General features: G+C 39.3%; 1 protein-coding gene across 1 annotated transcript in view; it reads left to right on the top strand.

Annotated features, from left to right (window-relative positions):
• Window positions 1-26,557, top strand: part of Acoxl (acyl-CoA oxidase-like) — a 278,059-nt gene that overhangs the window by 124,012 nt on the left and 127,490 nt on the right. Inside the window, 1 exon segment of the mRNA XM_013019717.1 lies at window positions 5,962-6,104. Within this exon segment, the coding sequence (XP_012875171.1) occupies window positions 5,962-6,104 (143 nt within the window).

Below are 26,557 nucleotides of genomic sequence, written 5' to 3'. Positions count from 1 at the left end.
AGTATAATAATCTTAAACAGTGAATTCCTAACTTATCTCCCCATCTTTTGAGCTATAGTAAAATTATATAGTGTATTTCACTCTTAAATATGCTACAAACACTTAATATGTTTCCACTTTCTTAGGATTCTAGACTATTTTATTGGAATTAATTTCACCTGTTTTTCTAAAAATGGAAAATCTAAAGCGACATAGCTTAGTTGTTATTTTTTTCAAAAAATTGTTGTTTTAAGACAATTAAAACTGAGGAAAATTGAATTATATACTCTTATTTATTCCCTTTCCAAAACTTAATTTCTTTGTGAAGATCAGTTTTCTAACTGATGCCATATTTTTTTCACAAACATTTATTTTCTCTCCTAAAAATGAATTGTATTCCTGGCCTTTTAGAGCACTAACTCTCCAGAGTCTTCTTCTTTTTAGCTTCCATCTCTGGTTCCTCCCTTTCCCAACTCTGAATGGGGCACTATTTTTTCTCTTTACTGTACACTCATTTTGGGCTGTGGATTTGATGAGCATCTAAATGTTGGTAATGCCAATGAGATAGATATTCTGTACTGAACTTTTCCCTGAGCCCCAGCCTTTTACCGAACATAAACCTCAGGATGTCTAACAAACATATAAAAATTAATCTCAGAAAGGAACTCTTAATTTTTAGCTCAAACCAACTCCTATTCCAATCTGTTTTGTCTTAGGACATATATACACTGCATGTTGTTCAAGTAATTAACCAAGAACTTTATTCCATTCTTCCCCTGGTACTGAATACCTTTTTAAAAAGTCCTGTGAGCACCAACTTCAAAAAGCATTCAGGATTGGTTCCATATCTTAGCTATGGTAAATAATGCTGCAATGAACATAGTTGTGCTGGTAGCTTTAGTGTGACCTAGCTTGTGATCATTTGGATAAATGTCCATGAGTGGGATTGCTGGATCATAGGTGGAGTTCTATGTTTAGTTCTTTGAGGAACCTCCATACTGCCTTTCAGAGTGGTTGAACCAGCTTACATTCCTGCCAACAGTGTAGTAGTATTCCCTTTTGGTCACATCCCTGCCAGCATCTGTTATTAATGGTTTTCTTGATAATGGCCAACTGGGGTGAGGTGGAATCTCAATGCTGTTTTGATTTGCATTTCTTGTATGGCCAGCGATGTTGAGTATTTCTTCATGTGTCTATTGGCCATTCTTATTTCCTCTCCAGAGAAGCCTCTTTTTAAGTCTTTGGTCCACTTATTAATGGGACGGTTGTTTCTTTGGGGATTTGTTATTGGGGAAGTTAATTTTTTGAGCTCTATGTATATTTTTGCTATGAGACCCTTGTCTGTTGTATAGCTAGTGAAGATCTTCTCCAAATCTGTGGGATTTCTATTTATCTTGCTAGCTATGCCCTTTGCCATGCAGAAGCTCTGCAGTTTAATGTGATCCCATTTATCCAGCTTTTCTTTGATTTGTTGTGTTTCTGGATCTTTATTTAGGAAGTTTCAACCTGGGCTGAGGAGCCCTAGCATATCCCCTATCCCTTCCTGTAATATTTTCAGGATCTCTGCTTTTACCTCGAGGTCTTTGATCCATTTGGAGTTGATTCTGGTGCAGAGTATATAAGGATCTAATTTCAATTTTCTATATGTATATAGCCAATTCTTCCACCATCAGTTTTGAAGAGGCTGTCTTTCTTCCAACTGATAATTTTGGCCCCCTTATCAAATATTAGGTGGCCATAGGTCTGTGGGATCATGTCTGGGTCTTCAGTTTTATTCCATTGGTCCTCAGGCCTGTTTCTGTGCCAGTACCAAGCTATTTTAAAATTTTTCTTCTTGTAAAGATACTGTACAGAGGAGTTACAGTTACATGAGTAAAGTAATGAGTATATTTCCTATTGAGCATTGTTATCCCCTCCTTTGTTTTTTCCCCTACTATCCCTTCCCTCCCCACCTCCCCAACTACTCCCTCCCCCACCACCCAGAAGTTGTAAGGTTTGTTTTCAACAGAATGTCTTGTACATCTCATTGTTATAATGGGTCAACTTTGTTTCAGCATTTTGTTGTTTCCCTTCCCCTCCCCAAATTATAAAAATGTATATACAAGCTACAAGGCACCGGAATCAAATACAGTGACAACAGAGGTTATACCATGGGGGAAGAACATACAAAAGAAACAAAAAAATCACATAGTGAATTAAAAGCAACAACAAAAACAAAGAAAGATCTCTTGTGTCCATATCTTGGGTTCCTAATCACATAGTACATTAAAAATTACAGCAACAAAGAAAAAACTCCTTGTGTCCCTATCCTGGGGTTCATTTTGCTTAGCATCATCTTATATGGTCATATGTACATAGCTTTTGACTTTTTCTGACCAAGCTATTTTTATAACTATAGTTTTATAATAGAGTTTGAAGTTTCAATAGATGAATGGATCAAGAAAATTTGGTATATATACACAAATATATATCAAAAAGAATGACATTGCCCCTTTTGTAAGGAAATGGAAACACGGAAAAAATCATATTAAGTAAAGTAAGCTAGACCCAAAGAAACATAGGCTCTATGGTGTCTCTCATCAGTTCATCAAGCCTTCTTGTTATCTTTGCTCTCAGGTAATTATAGGAAATAATTTTTTCTTGATGTTATTTTTTTCTTGATTCTTTTTGGTATTTTTTTTTACTTTTTTTCTTTGTGTTATTCAGGGAACAAACCGTATCTGCCCTCTTTCTCTATTCTAAAATTGTGACATTTCTTTTGACCTCATCATTTCCACCTGAGGTTTTCACTAACTTCTGACAAAGCTTCTCTCTTTCCATATACCCTCACCCCCTTTGACCTTGCCCTACTAGTCCTGCTTCATCTAAACCAGACAATCCTTGGACCATAAGGTTCGTGTTTAGTAGCTCCCAACCTGTTTTAATGTACAATAAACCCATCAGATGAGCTTTTCACAAAACATAGATTCCTGATAGGGTTCATGTCCCGCTCTGTCCCTGAGCTCCTGCTCCTCTTCCCAGGATCCTTTATAGGCAACCCCTTTAGTGTTTCCTTTCTCCATCTAGAGTCAGCCATCTTCTGAGACACAACTCAGGTTGTCACTGCTTCAAAACTGCCTCCAAAGACCCACTCTTGGAATGAGGAGCCCCTTATAAACCCTTTGGAAAGGCGACCTGGGTTATTTTGTCACTGCAGCAGTATTCTTAGCTTGAGTTATGACCTATATGAACATAAAAGTTATGGGTTCTTAATGTTGCATCATATCATCTGGTAGTTCTTGAAATGACCTTTTGGTGATTGTATATTATACTTGGCTAATACGTTGGTTGCAAGTATACTGTTTTAAGGTTCCTACATCATCTGTCATATAACACTAATTTAATACAAAAGTGGCCAGAGGTATACTTTATTATACTAGCCCAAAGAATTGTTTTGGGCTCTGCCTCTTATTTACTTGCGGCCACATTGGGAGCTCAAGCAGGCTAGGCTGGGCTCCAGGCCCAGAGGGGCCCCATTATGACCTGTATCACTGTCTGTCACCTGCATTTAGTTTTTGTCTAGGGAAGTCTTTCTACTCAACCTATAAGGATAAGCTTCAGGTAAGAGCATATTCAATGGTTTGCCATGTACCAAGGATTTCCTACTGTCCTAAGGCTTTACATACAGTCATTTAATGTCTCAAGACAACAGGGCAGAGGTAGACCGATGTCTTGCATGAAATAAGAATTCATTAGTATTAGGGGAAAAAATGGTGGAGTGGCACTTCACAATCTGCAGAGACTCATCAAAGGTCTATCCTTGTCAATAAATGGAGTTCATAATAGATGAGCCCCTTAGATACCTTTTATCCAATGAACATTCCTGTATGTGCACTGCACTGGTTTCAACTGAGTCTATTGTGTTGTTGACAAAAAGTCTTACTTTCTCTTCTCTGTAGGAAACTTTTGTCTTTTTATTTTTAGGCAGATCGTTGCAGACATTATTTGGTTGAATCATGTTTTTTTAAAAAAATCATATCTGACAATCTCCAAATTAAATATTACCATGTAACAATATGATTGAGTTTAAAGCTATTATCTTATTTTGTTTTCTTTTTTTTCTTTTTTTTTGTGAGGGGGGGGTCCAGTTGTGGGGCCTGAACTCTGGGCCTGGGTGATGTCCCTCAGCTCTTCAGCTCAAGGCTAGCCCTCTACATTTTGAGCCACAGCGCCACTTCCGGCTTTTTTCTTTTTGCTTATGTGGTGTTGAGGAATCAAACCCAGGGCTTCAGGCATGTGAGGCAAGTGCTCTACCACTGAGTCACCTTCCCAGCCCCTCTTATTTTGTTTTCTATTTATCGCATGTATTTCATTCCCTCTTCCTCTACTACTGCCTTTTTCTGATACTGGGGTTTGAACTCAAAGCCTGGGCACTTTCCTTAGCTTTTTTGCTCAAGGCTGATGCTCTACCACTTGAGCCATGCTTCCACTTCTAGCACTTCTAGTCCATAAGAGTCTAATGGACTTTCCTGGCTAGGCTGGCATTTAACCATGATCCTCAAATTTCAGCTTCCTGAGTAAATAAGTCTACAGGCATGGCACCCAGCCTACTGTCTTCCTTGGATAAAATGAATAACTAGCTTTCTACTGTTAGCCTTTAAACATTATTATTTCTTTTTTATGTGTGAAAATACCATAGAGAGGGGTTACAATTACATGGGCAAGGTAATGAGTGCATTTCTTATCAAACATTGTTACCTCCTCCTTTGTTTCCCCTTCCCATCCCTTCCCTGCTCCTCCCATTCCCCTTTCCTCCCCCCCCCAAAGTTGTAAAGTTCATTTTCAACATAACATCTTGTACATCTCATTGTTGCAATGGGTCCACCTCTATCCCTATTTAAACAATTTGTTTTTTCCCTTCTCCTCTACAAATTATACCAGCATCAAAAACAGTGAAAACAGGGGTTATATTGTGGGGGAGGGACATACAAAGCAACGAAGAAATATCTTATAGATATAAACATTATTATTTCTTGATGATTTCTCTAGAACTTAAAATGTACACCTCCCAGCCTGGTACCAGTGGTTTACACTTGTAATCCTAGCTACTCAGGAGTCTGAGTATCTGAGGATAGCCATTCAAAGCTAGTTTGGACAGGAAAGTCCATGAGACTCATCTCTCCAATTAAGCACAGAAAAAGCTGGAAGTAGCGCTTTGGTTCATGTGATAGAGCACTAGCAAAAAGGAGTTCAGGGACAGCACCCAAGCCCAGAATTTGAGCCCCAGGACTGGCAAAAAAAAAGAAAAAGAAAGAAAAAATAATAACTATACCTCTGACTACTTTTGTATCACATGACACATGATGTAGGAACCTTCAAACAGTATACTTTCAGTATACTTCTCTCCTCTTCTGACTTTTGCGCTCATGTTGACATTCGTATATATGAAGATATATTGGAATATAAAGATATATATCTTGTTCTAAATTTATCTTCTAGATATATTGTGAACCTCATTGCTATTTTAATTTTATTTTCCCTATCAATAGTATCAAGAATAATTTATTTATATTAGACTACATTCAAAGTGTACCAATGTAAACAGATTTGACAAGTGTCTACAACCATGAGAATATCAAGCTACCAAGCATTTCCCGCATCCTCTCAGATTTGCTTTATGCCTCTTTGTAGTTGATCCTTCCTCTGTTCATATCCCAAGGTAACCAATGACCTCCTCTGTGACATTATAGATGTGATGTTATGCAAATGGGACTGTACAGTATATACAGTATACCAGTTTTGACTCCCATATTGCTTTGAGAGTCATGCGTATTATGTAATACCTTAGTGTCTATTCCTTTTGAGATGGTGCAGGGTAGCAGATCTGAAGAGCATGGGGAGGCCCTCAGATGCCAGATGCTACTCTCCCCTGGAGCTTCTCTTACATAGCTGGCTACACCACTACATCATCTATCTTTGCTTTGTCCTTCAGGTATGCTGGAGTCCTCCTGGATGAGGACATCTTCCAAGGGAAAGATCTCATCAATAATCATTCCCTGCAGGCTTTGGTGGCAGGACTGAAGGCCTACAGTACCTGGGAAAATATCCACTGCCTGCAGGATTGCCGCGAGTGCACTGGAGGCATGGTGAGTCCCAAAGCTGAGCAGCTTCATGGACATGCAAGGGTACTAGACCTGCAGTGGACCCATCCATGCACATGGGAGCACTGTGTGATGGGCAGAGCAAGGATATATAGCCTGATGGAAATTCTGGCTTCCTTTGTCTCTGAACTCTTCCTTATTAACCTGTAGTCCATATATGTTCCCTTATAGGATGTTTTGAGGACTGACAAGAAAGACCATGCTTATAAAGGCTCACCCATAGTACCTAACCATGGAGGCCCCCAGAAAAAGTCATCAAGCTGGATTGTAGTGGTTAGTATGGGAAAGGCAGACTTAGGTTGATGAAGAAGTGGGTGAAAGGTCTACTCTGGTATTTTTATCCCCTGGGGAGAATACAGAAATGACCTCAGGGGTTTACTGCCTGAGAAGGAGGCAGAGACAGAGCGTTTAGAGATACTCACCATGTCCTGAGCCCCAAGCTTCAGAATGGATGATACAGTGAGAAAATTCCTGACAGAAATTGTTGAGGAGTTAAGGGGAATCTGAGAAGAGCTGGACTCTGTGTCCAGTTTTCTCCCAATTCTGAGAGCAGAGTCATGTGCAGCAGTCAGAAAGCTTTGCACCTTTGTGGGTATCCAGAATCAGTGATAACATGGGCCCCAAACATTTCTTTATGGACAGGATACACATATGGAGTTATGACTTGTGAGTCAGTGACCAGGTAGGATTGAGGCAATTAGCTGTGAAAACAATCTGGGTTTGGCTCAAATAACAACCCCATTTCCAGTTCATCCAAATGTGGCTGACACAGCATCCTCTGCAGCCTCCAGGCGACACCTTTTATAGACGGATGGAAGGAGGGAGCCCTTCTTGAGCCATTGCCTAAATTAATTGAATATTGCCTAAGACGTAAAAGAGAGGAAAAGAGTTTGAAGCTCATTTCAGAGGAGATTAAGAATAAGTCAAGGGGACCTATAGCATATAAAAGGGGAAGGATACATTTTTGGAAATCCTGATACCTGATTTCCTTTATCAATGTTGGGGTCCTCTCGAAAGGATGGGGTAAGGAATGGAGCTGCTGTGAGATCCTGAGGGTTTCCTCCATGAACAGTGGTGTTGGCTCATTTGAAAGCCAGCATGACCATTTCTCGTATAGTGGCTAAGTTACAATAGGTCTATCTTGGAGATGGAAGTGGTGGACATGCTGCTTTGTTCCTGTGGGATACTGTGTAGGAGTTCATGTGGAAAATAAAGAGAATGGAGAATAAGCCTCCACTGACATCACAGCCCACTGGGCCAAGGGCCCGGGGTTCTTCAAGGCAGGTAGGGCATAGCCCCACAGCAACCTTTTTCAATGACCTGCCAAGTCAGGTTTCTGGTTTCTACCTGAAGCTCTAGGAGCTGGCTGTCCCTTCAACCAATAGGCAGATAGCATCTGCCTGGAGTCAAACAAGGTTAGGTTAGAAGTGAGATTGAAAATGACCCCTCAGGCAGAGGGAACTCCCACAGTGGGGTTTGGACTTCGCTGGAGCATTGAGCTAGCTCAGAGAGTGTCACTCTGACACATGTCTCAACTCGAGAGTCTGCTCAGAGCCACTTGCAGTCTTCTAGGCATCTGATTTCCCTTTGTTTTGTCCTCTCTGCTTTAGTTAGAATGCAGTCTGTTCCCCTCAGAACTCAAGTTAAGGCTGGATTCCCCAATGTAATGGTACTGTGGCAATGGTACCTTTAAAACACTTGGGGGCATAAGGATCTGGCCTATGAACAAAGCCATTTTTATCAAGAGACCAACAGGATTGGATTACCATCTTGTAGGACTGGATTAGTTCATGTGAGAGCTGGCTGTTAGGAAGCATGATTAGCTTCCTCGTCTCATTTTTTCCTTCACCTCTGGCCTCGGGACCTCTATTTCTCATGTGCTATTCAATGGTCTCACACACATTCTTGTTGTGCTGTTACCCTCATGTGCTAACATAGCCAGAAGGCCCTCATCAGAGGGTAGGCAGATGGAGCCAACCTGATTTTGAACTTTCAACCTCCCAAACTGTAAAAACACTCAACCTTCAGTATTTTATGATAGAAATAGAAAATGGTACTCACAGTACTCAGAGAAACAAGCTCAAGCTCGTTTGCCTATTACAGTGAATATGGTAAAGAATACAGATAAATAGCCAGATAAAGAGGAACATGAACAGATTTGGAAGAGTCCCAGGTATAGGAGTTTTTAATACCTGTGGAGTTGGGGTGTACCACCGTACTGGCACATGGATACACTCAGCAACCTGGAATGTTTCTGAAGCACCTATTTTAATAGTTATTATGGAGCTTATCACATAGGCATGATTGGTTATTAACGCTGTCTTCAATCCCTCTCTCTATCCTAGAGGATGGGATTATGACCTTTCTGATCATAGCTTGACCTTTCTTTTTTTTTTTTTTTTTGGGTCCGGTTGTGAGGCCTGAACTCTGGGCCTGGGCGCTGTCCCTCAGCTCTTCAGCAAGGCTAGTGCTCTACCACTTGAGCCACAGTGCCACTTCTGGCTTTTTTCTCTTTCCTTATGTGGTGCTGAGGAATCAAACCCAGGGCCTTATGCAGGCAAGGCAAGCGCTCTACCACTGAACCACCTTCCCAGCCCCATAGCTTGACCTTTCTGATGTTAGCTCCATTCTGAAGCTGTTCAGGAGCCCGTTGGGAACTGTATCATTGGATAAAGGTTGTTTCCTAACCTTTCCAAGGAATTTAGGTACTCTATCATGAACCAGGGCCAAAGACTAATAGAACAAAAAGGTGCTCCTCTATCAGCATGGCAATTACAAGGGATTTTTTTTGAAGGTTATTTTTTTTTATTGTAAAGATACTATACAGAGGGTTACAGTTACATGAGTGAGGTAATGAGCACACTTCCTCTTGAACATTGTTACCCCCTCCATTGTTTTCCCCCTACCATCCCCTCCCTCCCTTCCTTCCCCAAGGTTCTTTTTTTTTTTTGATTGTGATTAAGTGATTACATAATTTCCGGAATTTCACAGTATTGTGGAATAATGATGCTCATTTAAAGTCACAAGTTCATTCTAACTTTCCTGGAGCAAATTGTCTATCACAGTATGTAACATATAACGGTGTTCACATGTTATATACCATATATGTGATCAGCAGCATGGGGATATTTAGTAGTGGTTCAACCAGATGAGTGGGAGAATTACAAGGGATTTTGGGGAGTGTTGTATCAGGAACAAGGTAGCCGAACAAATACATATTTGTTGTTTTATGTCATTTCTCTTTGCCAGGATCAAGAATGAAAACCAAATGAGTGTTTAGTGTGTCATAGGCAGGGGACACCTGCACAAAAGATGAACGTGAAAGTGTGATACATTGAAAGATACCAGGTGATGCATAGGCTGAACTTGGAAGAGGATGTAGGGGAGGAAGTAGTTGATGAAGGAAAGTTGGAATTAGACCCTGCAAAAGTGATGGAAAAAGGGATGGACCCTGTCTGTTACACATGCATGTGGCAGACACTCGGGATACCCGCAGGCACCAGGACCATAGGGACCATAGCTGTTCATGTTTACAGAGAGCATGGGATGTAATAGGCACTGAAAAATGTCAGCTATTCTCATTGACAAAGGAGATAATGGAAACTGGAGCATTAGCGCAGCAAGAGCAGGAACTAAATTCTCGATCACTCTATTCTAAAGCTGACAATTAATGTGGGATATGAGCCACTGAGAAATGGGTGCTGACCACTTGAAGGTCTGATGGAACTAATGGTTAGATGGCCTGAGGAATAGATGAACTGATAAACAAATGGGATGACAGAGAGATTGAATGAATAAATATCTTGTGAATTTATTTTTTTATTATGAGAATCTGAGATTAATCCACAAAACTGTCCTCTTTTATCTTTTTGCATCACCATTGTTTTACTCAGAATACTTTTTTTTAAAAAAACATACAACCTTAATTTTACTCTTTATAGAAAAAGAACACAAACACTGCTTATAGATTAGTCATATTTAGGATGAGCATGACCCTCTTGATGACATATTTCTTTTTCTTTGTGTCAGTTCTGGGGCTTGAACCCAAGGCCTGGACACTGTCCCTGAGCTATATAAGAATCTCCTAGACTTGGGCTGGGAAGGTGGCTCAGTGGTAGAGTGCTTGCCTTGCACGCATGAGGCCCTGGGTTCGATTCCTCAGCACCACATAAGCAGAAAAAAAAGCCGGAAGTGGCGCTGTGACTCAAATGGTAGAGCGCTAGCCTTGAGCTGAAGAGCTGAGGGTCAGCGCCCAGGCCGAGTTCAGGCCCACGACTGGACCCCCCCCCAAAAAAAAGAATCTCCTAGACTTTCCTTCCTCAGGCCTTCTTCAAACCATACTCCTCAGATCTCAGCCTCCTAAGTATCTAGGATTGTAGGCATTAGCCACTGATAGATGGCACATTTTTGAGGGACAAATTGTGATGTCATATGTCTAGTTTTAGAGATGATGGTTTGACCAGAGGATGGAAAACATTGTATAATTTACTAAGATCTGAGCTCATTTGTCACCTAATTTTTGCTTCCATTCCAGCCATCTGGCTTTGTGAAATCCTGATTCTCTTTATTGCTAGCTTTAATTGTTGCTGTTACCTAAGATGAGCACCACCTGAGAATGGCAGCTTCTTTGCTTACAGACTAGAGCACATTCTAAATCACATTCATTGTCTATTTTTTACCAGTTCATGAAAGTAATGTGTATTTATTTTAGAAATTACAATGAAACTGTAGAAAAACAAAGAAAAAAGCAAAAATGTCTCACAACTATACTAAAAGGTGATTGTTTTCTGTACCATATTCTTTCTATGCAGTGTGTGTTTTACAGTTACAAAAAAAAATTTACAACCTCTGCTTTTCACCAAAGAATTAATATGAATAACCTTCCAGATTGCTTTTATGTTTCAATGACTGGTGCCATTTATCATGTTGATAAGTCATTCATTCAATCAGTCCCACAAATTAGACCATATTTTTTGTTGTTGTTGGTTGTGGAGCTTGAACTCTGGGTCTGGGCATTGTTCCTGAGCTCTTCAACTCAATGCTAGCACTCTACCACTTGAGCCTCAGCACCATTTCCAATTTTCTGGTGGTTAATTGGAGATAAGAGTCTCACAGACTTTCCTGACAGGGCTGGCTTTGAACCTCAATCCTCAGATCCAGCCTCATGAGCAGCTAGGATTATAAGTGTGACCAACTGGTGTCTGGAAGACTGTAATTTTTTAATTATTACAAATGACACCATAGAAATACTTTAGCACCTAACTTTAGGGGCTTTTTTGTTTAGTTTTGTGCACACTTCTAGTCACTTAAATGATATGAAGTGTTTAAATGACATCGGCACTATGAACAAAGGTTGTATCAATTTTCACTCCTACCAGCAGTCAAATACAGAACTCTTAATGGTTTCTGGACCATGACCCAAGTCATACTGTAATTACAGCCCAATATTTACAAGTATACATAGCTGACATTGAGAAATGAGGTTTCAGGAAAGGGTCTGAGCCCCGCTATCATGTTGTGATCTGTTTTTTTTTTTAATTTTCTGCCATCTTAGTAAGGCTCTAGACATGATTTACTAAAAGGATTTCATGATCTGCCAGTGTGTCCTGTCCTGCTGTTTGCAAAACACAACCTCAACTCACTGATCAAACAGAAAGGTTTTTCTGTATACAGCTGCAAGCTGCTGGTCAGCAGAGTGTGTCTGCAGTGATAGAAAGGAGATAGTGTAGGGGGAATACACTTTTTAAGCCTAGACAGTGTTTTCTTCTTGGGCCCAAATCTCTTGTTAGTTTAGTTTGCACTTCATGTGAGGAATAAAGGTTTTGTATTTGGAAATGGGGAAGGAATAAGGGTCTTTATTTGGTTCCTAAGCATTGACACAAACCAGTGACCATTTCTCCCTACCTGCTTAGCTTATCTTGGATCTGGGTTGTAGTAAATATGCACAGTCACCCTCTCTGTTTGGTCTAGGTGAGAGTTCATGATTCCAGGACTCCTGAACTTCCCTGTGGAAATGTTTGGATTCTGAGATGATTTCTCTGCATGAATTGATATTTCCATCGCACTCAGTGGCTGGCTTTAAAAATGTTATCAGTCTGAAAAAAAAGAAAAAAATAATCATGAAATAAAAAAATGTTATCAGTCTGTGTCAGGAAATCATGAAAAATTCTAAGGTTGGCTCTTTCTACAGGAGTCTTGGTAATTCCTTCTGTCTTTGGGTAATAGGCTGAATGTTTGAAGAGTAATATTTTGGTATTGAAAAGATGTTCTTTGTGAAATAGATTACTTCAGAGAACAAATAGAAATCGAACCTTGGAGCAAATTATATTTTAGTCTTTTCATTTCTTTTGGTTCTAGGTCTGTACTTTTGCAGCCTGATCAGTAAGCTTTTGTGTATAAAGCCAGGATACATGAGTTGGAGCTTTCATAATTCATGTTCATGAAAGCATATTATAGCCCTAATAAATGCTAGTTGAAAATAATTGTGAAGTATCTATACATTCTCTTTAAGTGTTGAACAGAATGCTGGAAATGTGCTCCTTTTCTCAAAGACTAGTAAGAGTGGGCAATTCCATATACAATCCCTCTATGAATGGAATTGGGGGAAGAACAATGAGATTTTACTTACATGAGTGACTTCTGGCCACACTGAAGTAACAGACAGCATATAACCCTTTTTGACCTAAACAATCTATTCTCCCTCGAAAAGGTCGATATATCTTCATTAAACAGTTTACCAAACAATGGCCATCAATGAATAAAGGAAATTTTCTCTCTCTTTATCTCTCTCTCTCTGAAAGGAATAAACTGATTTGATCCAGTTTACTGCCTTGAGAGAGGCAGTGCGAGGAGAAACTGATGTAGAACCCACTGAACTCCCTGAGTTGAAGACTTGCAGCTCTAGATCTGAGGCAAGACCAAAACTTAGTAGTTCACACAATAGAGTAATGAACAGAAGCAAACAGGACAAATGGAGAACTAGAATCTTGCAGCAGGTCTCCCTTGAATACCCAGCTGAGTGTTGATTAGTGTGAAGAAACGAATGATGCAGAAGTGAGGAATAGTGCAAAGTGCTCACACACCTTTAAAAAGAAATGTTCCATGATAATAAAGATGACAGCAGATTTCTCATCGAGAGCAAAGCAAGTGAAAAGAATGTGGAACCATCACTTCAAAGTAATGAAATGAAAAGATAAAATCAACCTAAACTCTTATATACAACAGAGTTATGTTTCACAAACAAAAGTATAAGAAACATACCTTCAGAATTGCAAAAGTCAAAATAATTCATAGCAAACTTTCTTTTGCTATGGGAAATATTAAAGGAAATTCCATCAGACAGAAGGAAAATTATGTCAGATAGGAATAAGGATTTACATAAAGGAATAAAACACGCAAAATAGTAACTATGAGTAAATATATAAAGCTGCTTTTCTTAGTATTTTATGTTCATTTGCTTTTTGAGGTAGAATCTTACTAATATAGCCAAAGCTGCCCTCATACTGGTGATCTTCCTGCTGTAACTTCCTGACTGCTGTGGTTACAGTCATATACTACTACATTCAGCTTAAGTATTTTTAAATAATTGATTGTTAAACAAAAAGAGGACCATGTAGTGTGAGCTTTCAACATATGTAATGACAATAGCACAAAAGCCAGGAGGGAAGAAAAAAAAGTGTGCTATTGCAATGTTCTTATAATATATGTGAAATCATATAATATCACTTGAAAGTAGATTCAAATAAGCTAAAGATTTATTCAAGTTAAGATTTCCTTATCCAAAATGTTTAAGATTAAAAGTATGTCCGGTTTTAGGAAATTTTAGGTTTTTCTCTATAATCTGAAACTTTTCTGCTGCTCAAATGTTTCAGGTTTGGGATTTCCAATTTTTGTGCCTTACACCTTACACCAAAATAATATAGCAAAGAGTTGTTGTAACTTATAAGTGGTTGAAATGGAATTGTAACAATACCAAATTAAAACAAAAGAAGGAAGAATATAAGGAGGAAACTGGGGCCAAAGAATTACATATCTTGTTCAAGTTTAAGCACTAACAGGCAGCAGAGCCAAGTTTAGAGCCCAGAATCTGTCTTTAAAGACCCTGCTCCTGTGCCATATGCAAATTGGATGTACTGGTTCTTCACCACCTACTCCAGAAAACAGCTTACTTCTCCCTGATAGGATGTACACAGATTGAATCTAATCTATAACTTTGAAGCTATGTAAACTTGGGCAGGCCCCTCACCTGTCTGAACCTGTTTGCTAGTATCTACAGACAGGTCTTGCTGAACTTCCCAGTGGTTAGTGTTAATTAATCCTGACCTTGCTGTGGTGGCAAAGGTCCATCAACAGACTCTTCTTTTCCTATTAAACCTCCTGAGATCATTTCCTACCTTTTACTCCATTATACAGTCAGGGAGGTGAGAGGGATGTAGTGAAATTGCTCACCCATACCTCTTTGGTGAGTCAGGGAGGAGCTAGAACAGGAGTTGGCAGCTATTTGGGATTCCCAGTGGCCAGTGCTTTGTGCTTACACGTGTTCTGCATTTAAATGTCTATTCTCAATATGTAAGTGGAGACTCAAACTGGCTGCATGTGGACGTGATGAAAACCCTTCCTCTGCCCACCTGAGAATGCTGCCTTCACAGCTCTCAGTTGGTGACTGAAGCCCACTCAATTGTCTCTGATTAGTCATGTGATTCAGGCACGGCTGCTTCTCTTTGTTTTCCACACTTTCTTTAAGGATTGACACGGTCAGTTCAATTCTGAAGACTGTTGATGCTAAAATATAATTATTTATATATTGTTTTGTTTTATTTTTGTCAGTGATGGGGCTTGAACTCAGGGCCCGGGTACTGTCCCTGAGCTCTTTTTTAACTCAAGACTAATACTCTACCACTTAAGCCACAGTGCCACTTCCTAAAATATACTTATATATTGTCTCTTTTGTTCATGTTCAAGCAAACCTAGGTTTGAATTTCTGAAAATTATCTCTGAGGGTAGTAAGAAAATAGGCCTGGATCTTGTATTTCTGGCTATGTGGACAGACGTGGGAGGAGCTTCGTCATGGAAGGCTGGTACTAGGTTTGGTTTCAGTGGAATCTCATGATCAGGACTCTGATGTTGGGATTTACCTCTTGAAAACTCCAGATTCCTTATTTCTTAAAGCCTAGCTTCTGCACAGTAAGTACTTTCAGCCCTCCATATCCATGGATTCCAAACTTTAGATTCAACCCACTGTGCTTCAGAAGGAAAATTGTGTCCATCCTGAACATATACAGAATTCTTTTTTCCTTATTCTTATTCCTTAAGCAATACAGTTTAACTTCTGGCATAGCATTTATATGGTATTGGGTATGATAAGTAATTTGGAGATGGGTTAACATAAACAGGAATATGTATTTGGGTTATATGCAAATTCCCCACCACTTTATATACTGGTCTTGAGCATCTAAAGATTTTTGGTGTCCATAGGAGGCTCTGGAACCAATTCCCCACAGATACAGAGAGATGACTGTGCTTGATTCTCCTTCTCTTCTCTTTTATTGAATATATAACAAGTTACATTGAAAGATCTCAACTCTCCCACTCCTGCATCACAACTCACTAGATATGGATGGGAGCTGCCTGTCTGGGCTCCTAAGGGCACTTCTTTGGACTAAGGGCTCAGGTCATAGTCTAAGTAAGCATCAGGGTGCACAAAAACAAGCCTGGCGTCTGAATACAGCACATAGGCCCTTTTGTTCTCTTTACTAGAGTCGAGTCCTACTGAAATGATACATATGCCCAGAGCCCAGGGCCATCTCTTCTGCCCGTTGGGTTCCAGAAGGTACATTCCTGGGCTTACGTGTCCTTGTTCTCAGTCTCCACAGCAGTCCCATCAGCTGCATTTCTCCTCCATGTGTTCCAGAATCCCACACACAAGAGCAAAACTGGCCAAAGCCTAGTAAAGAAATAGCCATACAAAACTGAGGCAGGCTGAAGTCTCAAAAGAGATCTGCGATCCAGCATGATGATAAGGTTATCAGAAAACAAGATTTGACCTTCCCTTTCATGTTAGACATGGAGCTGCTGTTTGCTGTTCACAGATATGATCCAGCTGGTCAGTGGCTGAGTGATTACATTTAATGATTGCATAAGAAAACACTGAGACAATTGGAAATGCTTGTAAACTACAAAAAAAAGTGTGATACAGAGCCCCTTGCTTAGTCAGTAGACTTTATCCCAAGACTGATTCCTCAGGGATATTCATACCACCTCATTTATCTGGCACCAAGCAACCCTTGGAATAGAACCAAGGCCTGAGATATACAAAACAGATCTCTGGAAATCTCAAAGAGCTGTCACAAGGCCTGTGTGCTGAAGCACAAGCCCTTACTCCACTGCTGAAGGAGCCTGGCCAGCTTCTACTTTGAGCCTGCTCATGCTTGTTGACACTCACAAAGGGGCCCAGGTTTCCTAGTGCCCTGCATAGTAAAGGTGGAGGCCCTCTGAGTGAAGTCCAGAGCTCAGAGCAGTTAGGAAATACCTGCTTGGGGGAGAGGGTAGCACTAGATCTCAAAGAACAGTAAAAAAATCTAACCCCCCCTGCAAATCCAAGAACACATTGGGTGTCTGACTAGTCTTGAGGAGGACTCAGAACCCACCCCAAACACAAAGCACACACAGGCATTGTGGGCTCTGTGCAGGTAGTAATTTATAACAGGGATGGACGATGGCTTGAGGTCATCCCTCCTCCCCAGATACTACAGATGTGTTAGATCCTGGAATAAAATAGCCAGAGGCAGGGTTCTCACTCAGGCTTTCTAAATCCAAGGCACCTGTCCTGGTTTAAGGACTTTTGTCTTTGGTGTATGTGTATATCAAGTATTGAGTTAGAGGGGATAACTTTGTTCCCCTGGAGTCTTTGAATTCTGTGTTAATATTTACACTTAATTCTCATTTAACAGAATCCATTTTTTAATCTTCAGCTTTTCATAGCAATTCTAGGGATATGTGCCTGTCAACAGAGACAAGGAGGTTAGTTTGGCTCTACTATTGCTAAGGCCGTATGACTCTTCATTCAAATTCTAGAGAAGAAATAGCCAAGAAAAACCCTGGCTAATGCCTGGGTCATGTGTTGCTGGTGATGCTCGTGAAGGGCTCTGCCTCTGAAAGCCACAGGTGAGCTGGCTGGAATTTCATATGAGTACAGGATACATGTTGGTTAGCTTCACCTTAATGGCAAGTTATTAGTTGGCAGGGGGAGTTTAGTCATGGCCCCTACTCAGAGTGGGTCCAAGGCTGGATGTGGCAAATTTCTGAGAAGGGTCTCCTGAGAAGAGTCCAAGTGTTGGCCTAACTCCCAGTAAAAGGGCCTTCTACTAGGCACAGTCGTGTGGTTACTGTGGTTACCATGACAACCATGTCAGCTACACTGTGCTTAGTTTCTTCCTCAGTTTTTTAGGGCACAATATGGTTTCTGATGAAATCTTTCCCTCTTTCATTTCATTGGCCAGAGACTTCTTTCTCCGGAAGTGTGATGGAACTTCAAGAAAAATCCCACCATGATAGGCTTCCGGATTAAAATCTAGGCATCTCCTGTCACTTTCTGAGCACTTACAAGTCAGTGGTTTGTATTTATAAGGAAAACAATATCAGAATCACCTTATGGTTGTAAATGATTTGTCAATACTGAAAGGACCTCTCTCCATTATTAATCAATTCCTCTTCAAAATAGCCTTTCTTTCATTCTTTCTTTCTTCCTTTCTTCCTCCCTTCCTTCCTCTTTCTTTCTTTCTTTTTCCTTCCTTCCTATTTATTGTTTTCTTTCTTTCTTTCCTCCTTTCCTCCTTTCTTCTCTCCTTTCCTCCCTCCCTTCTTTCCTCCCTCCCTATTCAATGCTTTCTTATTGTCTTGCTTTAGTTACTTTTCAGGTACAACCTTCAATTTTTGCCTGGAGCCAGCCTCAGATCACAGTCCTTCTACCTTCTAGTGGCTAGCTACTATGTCTAGCAAAATACATTTTCATTTCTGATTCCTGGACATTCTCCAAATGTCTGCTAGATAAAATGTTATTTGTCCAAATCTAGAAAAAGAGTCAGGGTTCTAAATCAAGCCTTCCAAAACCAAGGCACTTGTCCTTGATTCAAGATCCTGCCTGTAAAAAATTTTAATTGTTATTATAAAGGAAAATACATTTAATGTCAGGAAATGAGTACATTTCTTTTTGGACAATGTGACTCTCAGTTTTCTGCCTTTTTTAACTTTTGGATAGTTGGAGGTTATGACTCTGTTTCCTGGTCCTCTTTTTTTTTGTTTTTGGTCAGTCGAGGGGCCTGAACTCTGGGCCTGGGCGCTGTCCCTCAGCTCTTCAGCTCAAGGCTAATGCTCTATCACTTGACCCACAGCACTACTTCCTTTTTTTCTGCTTATGTGGTGCTGAGGAATCGAACCCAGGGCCTCATGCATGCAAGGCAAACACTCTACCAGTGAGCTACCATCCCAGCCCCCCTGGCCCTCTTGATCTAGTGTTAATCAATATTTTACATGTAACCCTCATTTGACATAATCTATGGTTGTTAAATAAGCATTGCTGTCTTTTGCTTTTTAATCTGTAGTCACTATAAAAAAATCATCCCTGGGGGAGAAAGTCCACATGTCATCTTTGGGATAGTCTTATTCCAAAGTAGGTCCTATCTTGTCAGGCAAATGAGAGTATATGAATAACAGGCAGTAAAACTGACCCTCATCACTGATAAAGAAAAGAGAGATTGCCAAAACGACTCAAGAATAATCCATTTCATTGGCAACTTTCCTTTGAAGGCTTTAACCCAAACTTCTTAAAGGCAAAACAAGGGGATTATAAATTTCATGTGCAATGGAGAGTATCCAGACATATGAGAGAATAATGGATAGTGTTGGCATCCATCTTGAGCCAACTTCCAAATTTGGAATCTACTTTATATTGTTATCTTTCTCATTTTATCCTCTCTTGAAATGGTCCATAAGTTGTTTTACCAAAGGATTCACCCCATATTGCATCAAAGAAGCAAGAAGAGCTGGAGGCAGTGTAGCACCTGGAGTTGACTGTGATCATCTTTGCTGAGATTCTTTTGGATTCAAGTAAGAGACTCATTACAACTACTTTGTCAAGCCAGAAAAGAAAATGCATTGAGATAGAGGGGGAAGGAGGATGAAGGGGAAGAGAAGGAGGAAGAAAAAAAGGAAGAGGAGGAGGAGGAAGAAGAAGAGGAAGAGGAGGAGGAAGAAGGAGGAGAAGAGGAGGAGGAGGAGGGTAACACAGGGAAATTGGTTTAGGTCTCATAAGGACCAAAGTCTGGAGTGCAAGCATACCTTTTCAAGGTCTCTCCATCCCTCAAGATTCATCATCTTACTCTTTGCATCTCTTAGTGTTCATTCTCTTTGCTCTGCTCTTCTCCGTTGTGTGTGTGTGTGTGTGTGTGTGTGTGTGTATCTGTGTGTCTGTGTGTCTGTGTCTGTGTCTGTGTGCTGGTTGGGGCTGGTATTTCAGGCCTCAGCTTTTGCTCAGCTTGTTAGCTCATGGTGGTGCTCTACCACTTAAACCACACCCATATTTTCAGCTTTTGCTTCTTAATTGGAGATTAGAATCTTAAAGATTTGTCTGCCTGAGCTGGCTTCAAACCTGGATTCTCAGATTTTAGCTGAGTAGCTAGGGTTGTAGGCATAAGCCTTCTGTTTCAGGCTTCTCTGTATTTTTTTTGGTTGGTTGTGGGGCTTGAACTCTGGGCTTGGGTGCTGCCCCTGCAATCTTCAGCTCAAGGCTAGTGCTCTACTGCTTGAGCCACAGCTCCACTTCCAGTTTTCTAGTGGTTTATTGGAGATAAAAGTCTCACGGACTTTCCTGCCCGGGCTGGCTTTGAACTGTGATCCTCAGATCTCAGCCTCCTGAGTAGCTAGGATTATAGGTGTGAGCCACCAGTGCCCAGCTTCTCTGTATTTTTGACTATGGAGAAAACTTACCACACATTCTTAAAGCAAAATCTTTATGTATGAAATACTCCAAAATACTAAATTTTTTGATTGCTAACATGAAAAGTGGAAAATTTCATACCTGACCTCATGTGATTGGTTGAATTTAAAATTCAGACACTCTAAACATATTGTATAAAATTACTTTTAGGCTATGTTCTTGAGATACATGAACCATAAAGTTAGTGTTTAGACTTGAGTCTCATCCATAAGATGACTTATGTATACGTGAAAATATTTAATCCTCCACATCCAATCCCAAGCATTTTGGATAACTGTATAACCCTTCTACCCCAACCACAATCAGAGACACAACGCTGAATATTGCTTTCTAAGTCCTCCCATATTTTTAACTAGCATTAGTTAATATGAATCCTCACAATAATCATATATTTTGATAATATATGTGTGACACATGGGACACAAGGCACTTAAAAATTTTTCCCAAGACTACTGAACCTGATGGTCAAACCCAGACTGTTCTGTTCTGGAGGAGAGCCATTGAACAAAACAACCTCTTTCTAGGTACTGCTCTTGTTGTTGTTAAATATTTTTGGGTATGCATGCTCATCCTGAGACTTGAATTCATGGCCTGAGCACTATACCTGACCATTTCTGTTCAAGGCTAGCTCTCTGCTATTTGAACCAGAGCTTCATTTCTGGCATTTTTTATTTTTTAACTGGGGATAGAAATCTCATAGACTTTCCTACCTCCTCTGGCTTTTAACTGTGATCCTCAGATCTGAGCCTCCTGAATAGCTTAGGAATATAGGCACTCAGTTTATGATAATTATTTTTGTATTGGTTTTCCTACTTAATACCACTGTAGGTGAGGAAATGGCCACTTCTGTGGTGTTGAACATGGTCAGTTTCCATGTGTGTCTCAAAGAAATGTGTGCTCTGTAATTGGATGCAGTTTCCAATGTGACCAACAAATCAAGCCAATTAATAGCATTTCAAATACTTCCTATCCTTACTGAAGGTTTGCTTTGTCTGATCTATCAGTTATTGAGGGATGTTTGCTAAAATCTCCCATTGTTGGTGGTAGCTTTGACAATACTTCTTTGTAATACTACTGATTTGGTTCTTACAATTTTAAAGTTGTATTAATAGATAATTACACAGTATCCTACAAAATGAAGAAAAGTGAGGGAATGAGTGTGTTGGAAGGGATGGGTGAGAATGTTGAAAGGGGTGACACTGATCAAGAAGTTTGTATTCATAAACTGCCTTATTGAACAGCAACCCCTTTATACAACTACTTAAAAAATTTAAAACAAAGAATTATCTTTTGAATGAATTGATTCTTTCCCTCTTAAGTAGTTATTCTCTCTATCCTTACCAGTACCTTAAATTTTCATTTTGTCTAATATTAATATGAAGACAAAGTTTCCACTAGCTGATATGGTGCCCCACTGTTACTGAAAATTTTATATTTATCTGCTTAGTCTAAATGTTTATTGTGATCACTGATATATATGAATTCATTAATTTCACCTCACTCTTTATTTTTATTTATTGTGTCTTATCTATGTGTTTGAACGTCTTTCATATATATTGTAATTTCCCTTTTCCATCTTTCCTGCCTCTAGTTTTCACTCAATTTATGTTCATTTTGTAGCCATCCAAACAATCTTAACACACACATTTAACTTACAAAATCTAAATCATTACCTTTCATCCCAACAATATTGTTTTAACCTAAATTGCCTTAACCAATTCTTCCAGTACAGTTATTGTCAATTACTTCAATACTACGTTTTCTAATGCCCCTAATTAGCCATCCTATTTATTATTACATGGAACCAGTGTTTCTTTAGAGCTACCTCATTTCACAAACTTCTTTGCTCATAATCCCTTCTTGTATAACATTAATTATTTCCCTTGTTCCTAGAATACTTGCTTCAGAACACCACTTAGTGTAGGTCTGTGGTTTCTGTTTGTCAGAATATGCCTTGATTTCACACTGAATCTCAAAAGGTTACATATTAAGTATAGAATTCCTGGTTGAGAGGTATTTTCGCTCAGTTGGCCACCTACTATTTTTATCAGGTCACCATGGAGTCCCTGTTAACTCTGTTCTAAGTTTCCTTCTTGCTTCGTACCTGCTTGAGTTCTCAGTAGCATTCCATCAGGTTGTGTTCCCTCAGGGATGTATCACCTGCCCTAGCCTCAAGTAGCTGGACACAGGCATTCACTGCCATGTCTGGCTTTGTCTTGCTCTTTGTTTTCCCATAGAGTTCCAATTTTTCCTTTCTGGAATGTACCCTCAGAGTTTTAATTACCTATTTTGTGTATCTGAGCAATGTCTGTATCTCATGACAGCAGGACCATATCTATGATTCACCATGGGCAGCCCTGTGCCCATTTAAAGACGAGATACATAAAGAATTTCCCTACAACCCACATCCCCAGTCCCTAAATCCTGAGGGCATAGTACAACAGCAACAGAGTCATCTCAAAGCATGCAGGGAAAGGTGAGGTAACTTGTCATCCTCTTTGCTGAAACCTGAACTGTGAATTCACAAGACTCAACCAGGCCTGGGCCATCTCCATACACTTCGTCTTCTCACATAAGGGTTCTTCACCACTTGTAATGTTAGAGATGGATGAGAATAAATTTAAATCAGTGCTAAGTCTCTGGCTTGAAGGGTCAACCTTGCTATATTTTTAATTGGTCTTCTCCCAACAAATAAGATGGATTTCATCTGTTTTGTTTTCTTTAAATTAACAAAATTTACCCTCAATTTATTTTAAAAGGGAGAAGGCCTGTTTCTAATTTGTTCTGATACATTTATTAAATGTAATCATCCAGTAAAAAAATTAGAGATGTTAAAAACAGCAGGAAAATATTAAACTTTCAGAGTATGAAGTTTGAATCACAAACTGTGTTTTGTGGGGCTTTCACTGAAATGGGACACGACCTCAGTGACATTCGCAATTAGTTGCTGAGCTGCTCGACGTAACCCAGAAGGCCAAGAACAGGGAATGTGCCTACCCTATGTGCTCTGTCGTCATGGAACCGTGATTCTGGGCTGCACCACTCCCTGAGGATTCTGCTGGCTTTTGGAGCATGGGTTTAGAGTTCTCTCTGCCGATCCCACATTTCTTCTTTCCTTTCTTTCTTTCTTATTTTATTAAGAGTGAAGTAACCTAATGGAAAATATTACTCATTTTTTGGATGAAACCTTTTTGTTCCTGCACTCCTCTCTCCTTCCCTGTTCCCCCTGCTCCAGCCCAATCAAGAATATATGAGCAAATGCCTCACTCTGGAGTCTCATGTGGAAGAAGAAATTTTTTTCACTATATAATGCAGACCTAAAGTGCTGTTGAGACCCTTAAGATGATGGCTTAGAGAAGGCTTAACTCACATCCCATAAGATTTATCCACACTGGAGAAGCAGTTAATATGATGTATCTCGGGTTGAAACAAACATGATAAGAAATGACATTTCCCACTCACTCTATTGATTTGTCTGCTAGGGCTGCCATGTGAACAACAGAATTATCCCCATTCTGGAGACAAGAAGACTGAGATCAGGTGTTAGCAGGGGAAAATAAGCATCTCTGCTTGGTTTAAAGGTGGCCTTCTTCTGATGTCTTCACCTGCTCTTCCTTCTGCATGTGTGTATGTCTAAATTTCTTCTTCTTATAAGGACACTAGTCATATTTGCTTATGGTAACCCTAAGGACCTCACTTTAAGTTTACTCTTTAAAGACTTCATCTCTAAATGTAGTAATCTCAAGTACTGGGGGAGTCAAGACTTCAACATACAATCATGAGGAGGATGCAATATACCCCATAACACATACATACATACAGGCATGCATACATACAGACATATATACATACACACATGCAGTCTTGTAGTATTAAAGGCCTTCCAAAAGTATATTCTTAGTTGTAGCTTGAGGTATACTATGGGTCAAGTTATTCGGGCCTGGGGTGGAGAGATTCCCAATAGAAATGTACAGCATACTCCCTAGTCAGACTTCAATGACTAATGTGCTGTGATGAGCAAGAGCTTAGTTGAGAAAGATGTGGATATGTTTGAGAGAACTGAACGGTCTGGCTTTCTCTCAGCCCATAGTTCCAAAATGATGCAAGAGCCTGAAAATTGTGTGTAATATATGTGTCAACTTCCCTGATGATGTACTTGATGGATGCAAAAATCTTCAACAAAATGCTAACTCCTTACAAACTGAACGTAATAGTACATTTAAAAGATTACCCACCATGACCAAGTAGAATTCATTACAGGGATGCAATGAAAGTTCAACATATACGAATTCATAAATATGAAATATGCCACTAACAGTCTTGAGAATAGTCAAGCATAATCACTGCTCTAAATGTAAATGAAGCATTTGAAAAAATCCAACATCATTACTAAAACCCAACAAGTTAGATAGAGAAGTAATGTAAATCAACTCAATAAGGCCACCTGACAAATCTATAGATGTTTTCCTCTAAGATCTAGAAAACCAAGGATGCTTTCTTTCACCATTTCTATTCAGGGCAGTATACAATCTTAGCTGAAGCAATTATGTAATTGAAAGAAATATATCCAAATTGTAAAAAAGGAAGTTAATTATTCCCATTTGCAGATGACATGGTCTTACATATAGAAAACCTGAAGCCTTCACTAAAAATACTATTAGAACTCATAAATAAATTCAGTAGCATTTCAGGATGCAATGCAACAATAAAATTAATAGCAATTCTATATGTTTATAGCAAACTATCTGAAGAAGAAATCAAGGGACAATCTCATTTACAACAGCTATAAAAATTCTTAGGAATAAATTTCACTGAGGTAGCAGAAAACTTCAAAAGAAAATTGTAAGACTGATGAAAACAAAGGAAGTTTGAAGCCAAAGTGGACAGAAAAACTCTCTAAGATTCTTATCTTCCATTAACCATCAAAAAAGCCAGAAGCTGAGCTGTATTCAAGTGGCAGAGTGCCGGTGTTGAGCAAAAAAGTTAAGGGACAGTGCCCAAGCCCAATACTGGCAAAAAAAAAAAAGCAAAACAATTTCTACAGAGAAGTAGATAATACAATACTAAGATCTATATGGACCCATAAGAAGAACCTTAATAGCCAAAGTAATTTTGATTTAAAAAATTAAACTAGAATCATCACTTGAGTATAAATCTATAGTAACCAAGACAGCAAGATAGCAAGAATAAAAAGAGCCCAGAAATGAATATGCATACTTATATTTCATTAATTTGTTAAGAACACATTGGGTAAAAGACAGCTTTCCCCACATAGTGGGGAAATTGGATAGCCACATACAGAATAACATCAGACCCATCTTTTACCATGTGCAGAGACTTAAATGTGAGATGCTAAACTATGAACTACAAGGACAAAACATAGGTGAAGTACTTTAAACTACTGACCTAGGCAAAGTATTTGTTTAGATAATACCTCAAAAGCACAGATAACAAAAGCAAAATGAGACAAATGGGATTACATTAAGCCAAAGGCTTCTGAACAGCAGAGAACACAACAGTGTGAAGAGACAACATACATAATGGGAGAAAATAGTTGTAAACCATTCTTCTGGACAAGAGAAAAGATCCAAAATAGATAAGGAACTCAAAATAACTCAATAGTAAAAACACAAACAACCATCAACCTAACAAAAATGTTCAGTAAGAATAGGCAAAAACCTAAATAGACATATTAGAAAAAGATATGCAAATTGACAAGTACATGAAAAATTAATACTAAATATCATTAGTCGCCATGGAAATGAAAATGAAAACCAAAAATACAATTATCATTTTATCCCAGTTCACAAAGCAGTTACCACAAAGACAGAAAGCAACAAATGTTGGTGAGGATGTAAAGAACACAGAACCCTTGTACATCACTGAAGAGAATATAAAGTAGGACAATCATTCTATCTTATGGTATAGAGGTTCCTCCAAACATTGAAACTACTAACACATGAACCAACAATTGAAATATGCCCAAAAGAAATATAATCAATATGTTGAAAGGATATCTGCACACCCATATTCATTGCAGCACTCATCACAGGAATTGATCTACTTATCCAACACCAGCTGAATGGATAAAGAAACTAGGTTATATGTATGTATGTATGTATATGTGTATGTGTGAATGTTATTCAGTCATGAAAAGAATGAAATCCTGCTATTTGTGAGCCAGTGGATATTGGTATTAAGAAAATAATCCAGGCACAGAGAGACATAAAAACTGATCTCATAGAAGCAATGCCTCCATCAGAAAGAATGACATTGCCCCATTTGTTAGGAAATGGAAAGACTTGGAAAAAATTCTATTAAGTGAAGTAAGCCAGGCCCAAAGAAACATAGGTCCCATGGTCTCCCTTATTTGCAATAACTAGTATATGTCTGAGACAAGCAGAAAAGGTCAGATAAGTTGATGTTAGGTGAAATGAACCCCAAG

Source organism: Dipodomys ordii, unplaced genomic scaffold (assembly GCF_000151885.1).
Source record: "Dipodomys ordii isolate 6190 unplaced genomic scaffold, Dord_2.0 Scaffold47, whole genome shotgun sequence".
Lineage (NCBI taxonomy): Eukaryota > Metazoa > Chordata > Mammalia > Rodentia > Heteromyidae > Dipodomys > Dipodomys ordii.
This window is presented reverse-complemented; position numbering and strand designations above follow the sequence as displayed.